Source organism: Neomonachus schauinslandi, chromosome 3 (genome assembly GCF_002201575.2).
Source record: "Neomonachus schauinslandi chromosome 3, ASM220157v2, whole genome shotgun sequence".
Classification (NCBI taxonomy): domain Eukaryota; kingdom Metazoa; phylum Chordata; class Mammalia; order Carnivora; family Phocidae; genus Neomonachus; species Neomonachus schauinslandi.
This window is the reverse complement of record NC_058405.1, coordinates 138,394,023-138,403,509: the sequence shown is the minus strand read 5'-3', so window position 1 is coordinate 138,403,509 and position 9,487 is coordinate 138,394,023. Positions and strand designations below refer to the sequence as shown.

Genomic DNA, 9,487 nt, shown 5'->3' with positions numbered 1-9,487 from the left:
TTTGTTTTCCAAAATACATCAACACAACTACATTTACGAAGGCTTCCAGCTTCATAAATAACTCTTAAGTAATAGTATTAAATATGTAAGCATTTAGGAAGTAAACTCCCAATTCTTCTGAAGAGGAAAGAATCCAATCCTTTCTTTGTGGTAAAATGCTGGGCACAATAAGCATGTGGCTTCTACAGTTCTTACAAACTAAAAAAGCTCAAGTTACTCAGTATAAGACGAAATTCACTTATGCACTGTATTTTGCACCAAACATTAAGGCATCAGTCTCTACGGGTCAATAAAGCCTGTTCATATTGAGTCTTTACTATTCAATGCCACTTCTCACTAGCAGCAAGTTCCTAGTCCCACTAAAACCTCAACCCAAATGTGACATCAACAAATATTAGAAATATGACTAATTTAAGAAAGACAAGTCAATGTTTATGCTGTACTAAAAACCAAATAGGTTATGAGCTTTTAAAATTTTAAACAAACTTATTCAAAGTGAGTTTAAAAGCCTCACATAAACAATGTACTCCAGGCTTTAACTTTTATGAAGCCATTTTCAGATATTTCAGAAATATGAGGCAAGGTTTAAGTGCCTCTGTGCATAATCAAGAACCCAGTTCTCCACAGAAACTAAGTATATGCTGAGGTATCTTTCAGAAGCAGGTGTGAGAGTGGGGAAAAAGGCTTTCTGATTTACTACATCAGAGTCAAACAGCACTGGTGTTGAGTGTTCATGTGTTTCAAAATAATCCCTTTAGAAATGATACCAAGAACAGAATGTAGTCATCACTATAAAATCAAGGTTGGGGAGTCCTGCATACATGGGAGAAGAAAAACCAAGACATAAATCACTAATTTCCGTAAGGTTCATGTAGAACAGTGAACACAACAATTTTCAGCTGTGACATTTATAGTTTCCTAATACCAAATACAGATTTCTGAGGCTGTTGAAATCTGAACTGCCTGGGAAAAAATGTTATAACAATCACGTGCAAAGGAATGGATTTGCTCATGAATCTGTAAATTTTATTTAAAAAAATTACTCAGAAACATGTATACACTCCAGTGAGATATTAGTACTGTATTAAATTTTACATTTTGATCACCAGTTAGAGAAATTACCTTCATGAATAGATAGATGCATTTTATAAAGCTGAGATTTTTATAATTCTAGAGGCAAGTGTAATTTCCTCATCAAGCATCCAACTATTTCAAATAGCAAGGGCTTTTAAAGCTAAGATCTGCTGGAAATTTTACAATTAAAAATAAATCACCAATGAAGAGAGGCAGCTTCTAATAAATAAATATTTAGTTTTTGTTATTAAACTGATATTTAATTTTGATTTGCTTACAGATTTTACTAGTTTGAGGCCAATTTTATTAAAAATTGTTTATCATTTTGAAGTCTCAAAAATACCATTTTGTCAATTTAAATTTTTACTTTTCTGGTTAAGTATACTTCAGATAAAAAAGGTATCAAACTGCCCAAAAATACTTTGGTGCCATTGCTACATAGACAGACAGTGTGTCCTTTTAAAGGATCGTGTGCACTTTAACTTACATTATCTGATCAAGTATTAATTTTAAAAAATTATCAAAAGTTAGGTATTGCATTAAGAAAAGAATCCATCCCAAAATGTGAATCATGAACCTTGACAGACAGTGATTCAAAGTAATCATTTCACTTATTTTAATATCCAGGTTTGAATGTAAAAATGTTTGCTAAATGTGATTAACGTTCTCCCTATTATTTAAGAAATATGATATTTCAAACTTTTGATTATGGCATGTGTATTAATACATTTTTTCAAAATTTAGGTTAAACCAGTAATTTTAAAAAGGCATTAAACCACTATTAAAAACTAAATTGAAACTTTACTTCTATATGAAAATTTATCATGTTGTTTGGGCTAATGAAAAAAAAATTTGTCATTGAAACTTGAGGTTTTCAAATTCAATAGTTAAACAGTAACTGTGTTTCGTTAGCCAAACGATTCTTTGAACTGGAGATATTAAGTGTAAGGAGGCTTCCTTCTTCTGTTTCTGTTGCAGCTTCTTCTGCATCTCAGCAACAAGAATGTGAAATCAGAAACATCAGGACTCTTAAGCTGAATAAAGGCATTCATTTCACGGTAAACCTGTTCTTCACATACAACGAGTGGTAAGTCAGCTTTTCTTATACAACATATTATAAAGGAACTAGGATATAACAAGAGGTTATTTCAGTTATACACATACAACTCATACCTCAGTAGAAACAGAAACATGGAGAACAAAAACATGTCCCCTAACAACAATTTTTAGACTGATTTAAGGTTTTGTAACTGCATACTAATTTCAAAGAAAAATGTAGGCCAAGCACCTCACAGAACTGAAGGTATCCTAAATAACAGGTTGCCTATGTTCTTTCATGAGTACCCTCCTTAATGGCCTACTCACACTAGAATGTGTAATCACTCCTCAACGGAATCCTTCCCTTGATACCGGCTTCCCAGAAACGCCCTTTTAAAAAGAGGCTAGATAAGCAGTGGATGACGCCAAAATCTGCCTTTGTTCCCAAGGGGAAGCATCAATACAGACCAGCTGGCAACATCTTCCTTTGAAATAACAACTAGCAGACTTGTGCTGCCTGACTAAAATTTGAAATGACTACCAATTGGCGGTAAACTGATGCACCTACAATGAGAGAGATTTAGAAATACCATCTGTCAATCCATAGATGTAGAAACAAAACAAATACAGAATGAAACAACTTATTTTCAACCAAAAAAAATTTTTGCTGAAATACAGTCCATGATATATTTGATTACCGGTATAACCGTAGTCGAAGACTTAAAAAAAAAAAAAAAAAAGTGACATTTTTCATAACAACAGTAATAGATTTATAAAAGGTTTTTGTTTCCAAAGATGTTATTGGGGTCCACATATTCCTTGACAGACTTCAGCATCCCAAAGCCGACATCAGAGATACTTTCCTTTAGCCACTGCTTCCGTAACTTGCCCACTGGAAAAACAAAATCAAAAATGCTTCAATATACACGATGATGCTAGGAACCAATCAATCTTGTGACCATGAATGAACAAACACTGTGTGATAAATGCTTTTATTCAAAAATGAGAAATGTTTTGCTTTATTTGATTTATTGAGCCCACCAGACTATCAAGCTCATTAAGCCCAATGTACTCCCAGGGGAAGCCTGAGCTCCACAGCGTCTCCTTTCTCTGTAAACTATGAAACGGAGATGAAGGAAGCTTGGGCTGAGAGTGGGGCCCACTTTACAAAGAACAAAACGAGAAAAACATGCTTTTCAAAAGAACCCATCTCCTGTCTTAACCACCAAAACATGCCAAAGTTTCAGAGAAAATGAAGTTAACTAAAGAAAAACATCATCTCCAGATGAATTTTTTGGGATTATAGCAAAAATGGCAGGATATGTACATCCATAAAACATTTTAATGCTTAAAATAATTAAGAAAATCTGAACCTTTAATGGGTTTAAGAAAAAATGTGGTTATGAAACTTTCATTTGCATTTTATTTTCATATTACTGTTAAATAAATTTACATGTTCCCAAATAATGGTTATTTTCTTCTTACTGTTTTTCCAGAATTAGAGATTTTTTTAGGCACTAAATCCTAATCCAATTTAAACTTAATCTTCTACTTTTATACATTGTATAATGTTCCCCTTCTTTGTTTCTAGCTCTTGCTAATTTGAGAATAATGAAGTAATATGATGATCCACAAATAAATTATCGTTTTAAGGGCACCCAAGGAAAAACAAACTTTCCTAAGTATAACTTTTATAAGAAAGGATATGTACTTAATCTGTAAAAAAATTTTGAAATGTTAACTTGCTTTGGCATTAAGAAAAGCAAAGCAATATGCTAATTTATCTGTGGCAAAATGGATAAATCTTTTAATTTACAGATAGGCTTATTTGTATTTAGTACTTTTCAAATGTATTATTGTAATAATTGAATTCAAATGGTCATTTTCCACAAATGTTCATTAATGATCCAAAGTCATTAACAGTGATTTAATTGGCCAACTGAAATGGAAACCTTCTTTCATTAAAGTATTCAGCCTGTCATCCTAAAATGCAATCTCATTTATCAGGCTGCAGTGATACACTGCAGCATCTGCCATTTGGAACCTTAAATACCATTTCAGGCTCCACTCAAACCAGCTTTGTGTCCAGTTCTCCAGGAAACTATCAAATTGTCATTAAAATTATAGCATGATTTCCTTAGAAAGCAAAGTATTTCTGCTTGACTTCTAGAAATAAAAAAGTTTGCTGGTATTAAGATGGGGAAAAATGAGATACAGCAGAAAAAAATCTTAAAATTCAAAAAGAAAAAACAAACAAACCGTTTAAAAGAAGCTCTAAAACTGGAAGCCAAACAAAACAAATTCTTATTCATGAGCTCTCTACCACCAAAAAGATGTTCTACCTGGTCCTCCTACTATCTCTCTAAAGGACAACTCACCACAATGCTCTAGCCTTGGTTTTGTCATCTTCAAAGGGATTAGAATCTATGAACTCCTTCACCTCAAATAGCCTATGATTTTAAGCATTCAAAAAAGTTGCAAATCAGTTATTTTCAGATTTGCTCCAAGGGATTAAAAAAAAAAAAGCAACTACTCTGTGAGTGATAGAAGTCGCATTATTATAAGCTACCCACACTGAGGCAGCTCAAGAGAGGGGTGAAGAGCAGTCAATGCTAGTCTCCACTATTATCTGTAATATAGTTTCACTGAATGTGTCCTGTGGTTATGGATGTAATTGTCCTGAAAAGACTGCAAACAACTGCTCCAACAAGATGGAGCACATTAGAACCTCAGCAGGATGCCCAACAGCTAGCTTGTCTGCCTGGTTTTACACCTCTAGTAATAATGCAATTCCACAAGGAGCTGAACCATCCTCTGAGAAGCCACCCAACAGCCACTGCATATTTAATGAAGTTGCTCACCAAGCGCTAGAAAACAGAAGGTGCTTGGAGTGCATCATTAGTTCTGTCAGAAGGATAATTTACACATCTATCTTGTCAAATTTTCTATGGTTTATACTTTTACAATAATCAATCTAACATACATTTGATTAGTGAACTAGAAAGTAAAAAAAAAGAAAAAAAAAGCAGTACAGGCAAAATGGCTGTGGCCCTTCATAAACATATTTAATGAAAGAATTTAACCCCTTGATGGCAGAGGTCTGAGAGCTTCTTCCTTCAGTGATAACAGAATTTGAACTGAGGTCAGAAATCATGGCCTATATAATTAAAACAACCAGGAATCTTTTTAGTTTTGCTTAACAATTTAAGTCAGCTACACTGTAGGATAAATGTACAGACAGAAAACATAGTTTAAGTTAAAATGCTCAGCCTTTCAACCTTTTAAGACTGTTAGTAGAAATAGTCTTCATAAAATGCTAAAGACCCTTCAGTGGCTATCTCAGATGAATCAATAAATCAAAACAACAACAACAACAAAATACCAAAGACCGTAATCTCAAAGAGAAAGCACACTTCAAAGTAGAAGACTTTTATTCTAGAGCTAAACAATACTAATAATGTCCTTCGTACAATCCTTATTTGCACTGCTAGGCATTCAGAAATTAGCTGACTGTACTGGTCTGGATATGTGTAACACACATGTGCACAAGTACATGTGAGCCTAAAACATTTGTAGAGCTCATTTTACAAATGGAAGAAATGACACTCTGTCCTTTATGTAGCATGCCATATTTGGAGGAGGGGAGAATGGATAAGAATAGCAAATGACAGGCAGCCGAAGACTATTTCAGCGTCCCTTGTGTGTATTCACACAAGTTATTCATGACAAGACATATGTACATTCTTACCACTGAAGCTTATGCCTCTTTCTGAACCTGGATTATCTGACATGGAATATTCATGACTACTGACTCAACTATATTCTTTTGACTTCTGATTTTCCCGAAGTATAAACCTAGTCTGAGAGCTAACAATAGAGCTACAAAAAGCCCAGATAGGGACCTTGTACTTCACAATTCACAATTATCCTAAATACATGCAGGTATTTAAGAGTCTTAGATATATTTTTAAAGATACAAAAACTTGGGCGCCTGGGTTGCTCAGTCGGTTAAGCGTCTGCCTTTAGCTTAGGTCATGATCTCAGGGTCCTGGCATCAAGCCCCGCATCGGGCTCCCTGCTCAGCAGGGAGTTTGCTTGTCCCTCACCCTCTACCCCTCCCCCCCGCTCGTTCTCTCTCTCACAAAAAAATAAATAAAATCTTAAAAAAAACAAAATACAAAAAATATAGACCAGCTAAGTGCTGAACATCATCAAAACTGATGGGAAAATTCTTTCTCTGCTTAAATTAAAAGTGGAATTCACCTTTTTACAATTTAATATCTAATGTATATACAGATTGGATAAAACAAGTATTTTATGTTCCTCAACAATATACAGTACATTTTTAAAAAATTACTTTTGGGGGCGCTCAGGTGGCTCAGATGGTTAAGCGTCTGCCTTTGGCTCAGGTCATGATCCCAGGGTCCTGGGATCGAGTCCCGCATCGGGCTCCCTGCTCCTTGGGAGCCTGCTTCTCCCTCTGCCTCTCTCTCTCTCTCTCTGTCTCTCATGAATAAATAAATAAAATACTTTTTTAAAAAATTACTTTTGGAAGAGAGGAAATGGAAGCCTTTAGGGACAGTATTTGAAATCACAAGTTCAACAATCCCCTTTGGATGCTAACAGCTCCAAGAAAGAATGCATTTTGTGGTATGAATGACCAAACATGTACGGGGAGTACTGGGAGCGTTGGGTGTGAGAAATGTGGACATGGTAGCCAGCCTAGTCACCAAAAATTATCTGGAACTACTCTTTATGGTCTAAGGGACTGAAGGCTTAGCAGAAGGTACCAAATAGTCCTGTTTTAAAAGGGATAAATCTGGGGTCTGCTAGCCAGAGTTCTTTTTAAAAAAGCTAGACAAATTAAAAACTTTTTGAATTATGAATTTGATTTTAAGATTGCAAAGATTATATGCTTATTTAAAAAACAAATTATGAAACAGACTGTACATTTAGAAGATTACCAAAGCTAAAGCTCAGAAGTAGAATTCAGCCAAAGCTAAAAGAACCTAACCATTATTATATAACAACTATATTTTGAAAGTTCTAGTTTGGGCATCCTGGATATCACTTTAGCACTATTCTATAGGTCAGATTTTAAAGAGAAAATCTAGACTTAGCTGCTTATATGAGTGATCTGAGCATTAACTTTGTGCATTAACTTTGTATTTCAAGTTTGTTTTTTTTTTTAAAGATTTTATTTATTTATTTGCTAGAGAGAGAGAGAGAGAGAGAGTACAAGCAGGGGGAGGGGCAGAGGCAGAGGGAGAAGCAGACTCCCTGCTGAGCAGGGAGCCCGATGTGGGACTCGATCCCAGGACCCTGGGATCATAACCCGAGCTGAAGGCAGCCGCTTAACCGACTGAGCCACCCAGGCGTCCCTGTATTTCAAGTTTTAATTAATCCAACCAAACTACTGGTGGATTATGTAAGGGTCAGTGCTGGAAGATGTGTTGGAATCAGCCCAACAACCTCATGCCATTTGAGGTTCTGGCCCTATGAAACCTGTTAGGTACTGATGAGAACAGAGAACATAAGACAACTTCCACTCTGAGGTGATTTGACTGTGATGATGCTTCTTCAGAGGGAGGGTTTCAACATGAAAAGAGAGTGTAGTTGTCCATGTATTTGTGCTAGACAGCACATTTTTGTGTGTGTTTGGTTCTGGTAGAGGTACATGCTGAATGTTAGCCAACAGATCTCCAACGAGGGATGCTAACATGAGATGGGACTATGCCTATCCAAGAGTTTAGTTTAGTGCTTTGTGGATACTTAAAGTCATGTTTCCATTTCTTTTTCAGACATTTGACTTACTTTCTACTAATGAAACTTCCGATATTGAGATGACAAACACATGGATACAAGAGGCTTTAACAAAGCAATTAAAATCTAATAGGATTTTTCTTTTATTAAATATTTAAAATGTCAATTTTCTCCATGCTAAGATTTCATCTGTGCAATTCACACAATAGCTCGAAGATCCTATTGATCCTTAAATAGGTTTTTAGAGATTATGAAACAGAATTAATGTTTGAATTACTAGGGCCAATAACAGATCACAGGAGATCTGTCTTCAGAACATAATCAAGTGCTAATTCTGTTACACTTTCCCCATAGATGGCTTGACACACTTGGAATTTAAGCCCAAGTTGTCAATTGATGCCTATACAATGGAGTAAAAAGCAAGTGAACAGGTGAAATAACATGAGATAGATAAGGGCAGAAAACAACAGAAAACATCATATGCTCCCTAAAGACTAGGGCCATGTTTTATTCATTTTTGTGGTTCTGCTGTAGAAGGGTGTATGCCACAGAATAAGAATTTAATATATGTGGGGCACCTGGGTGGCTCAGCCGTTAAGCGTCTGCCTTCGGCTCAGGTCATGATCCCAGGGTCCTGGGATCGAGCCCCCCATCAGGCTCCCTGCTCAGCGGGAAGCCTGCTTCTCCCTCTCCCGCTTCCCCTGCTTGTGTTCCCTCTCTCACTGTCTCTCTCTCTGTCAAATAAATAAATAAAATCTAAAAAAAAAAAAGAATAAATGTTAGTTGACATAAAAAATAAATATTGAACCACAGTTATCTATAAGTCTTGTTAGATTAGGAGCAGAAATTCAAGTATCTAGGGAAAGCTATCTGGGTTTCCTTAATTTCCATTGCTTATATTTGCCCTGCATTTCCTATATTCTGACATTATTTCTTGGATATAATCAGAGCTATTTTACAGTAGCTAAAACAAGAGGTGTAAGTCACAGAACCTAAAACTCTTTTCCTTCAAATCTCTAGGACTCTTTGGACTCTATAAGTGGTTCTCAATGGGGGCAATTTTGCCCTCCAAGGTACACAGTGTAATGTCTAGAGATATTTTTGTTTGTCCTCACTTGGATGATGTTACCAGCATCTAAAGGACAGAGGCCAGGGATGCTGTTAAACCTTAGAATGCACAGAACAGTCTCCAGAACAAAATTATCTGGACCAAAATGTCAGCAGTGCCAAAATGAAGAAATCCTGGTCTACGTGCTTCCAAGGGGCTATCTCTTAGAAGCCCAAACAATTTCCATAAGGGCAACATACTTCCACTGCTACAACCAACTGGATTAGTGGCAAATGGCTTATTGCCATTTGCAAGGTGAACTTGCTCTAAATTTGAGACTACTGACCAAATTTAAAGAAATTCTGGAGAAAGTGATAGATGGAAGTTACATCTGAGAACATCAACCACTGATGACAAATGCTACTTTATTTTAAAAATTAACTCCTAAAAACTTGAATTTAATATATATTGAAAAAACACTTGTAAGTCATTTCTTGCACCATTTTTCTAGCCAATGGGTGAATATATATATATATATATATATATATATATATATATATATAT

The 9,487-nt window shown here is 35.6% G+C and overlaps 1 protein-coding gene across 1 annotated transcript in view; it reads right to left on the bottom strand.

Moving 5' to 3' along the window:
- Positions 1-2,376: 2,376 nt before the first annotated feature.
- AGPS (alkylglycerone phosphate synthase) overlaps positions 2,377-9,487 on the bottom strand; it is a 145,866-nt gene continuing 138,755 nt past the window's right edge. The window contains exon 20 of the mRNA XM_021702821.2: positions 2,377-3,004. Coding sequence (XP_021558496.1) covers positions 2,883-3,004 — 122 coding nt within the window. The 3' untranslated portion in view covers positions 2,377-2,882. The remainder of the gene's footprint in view (positions 3,005-9,487) is intronic.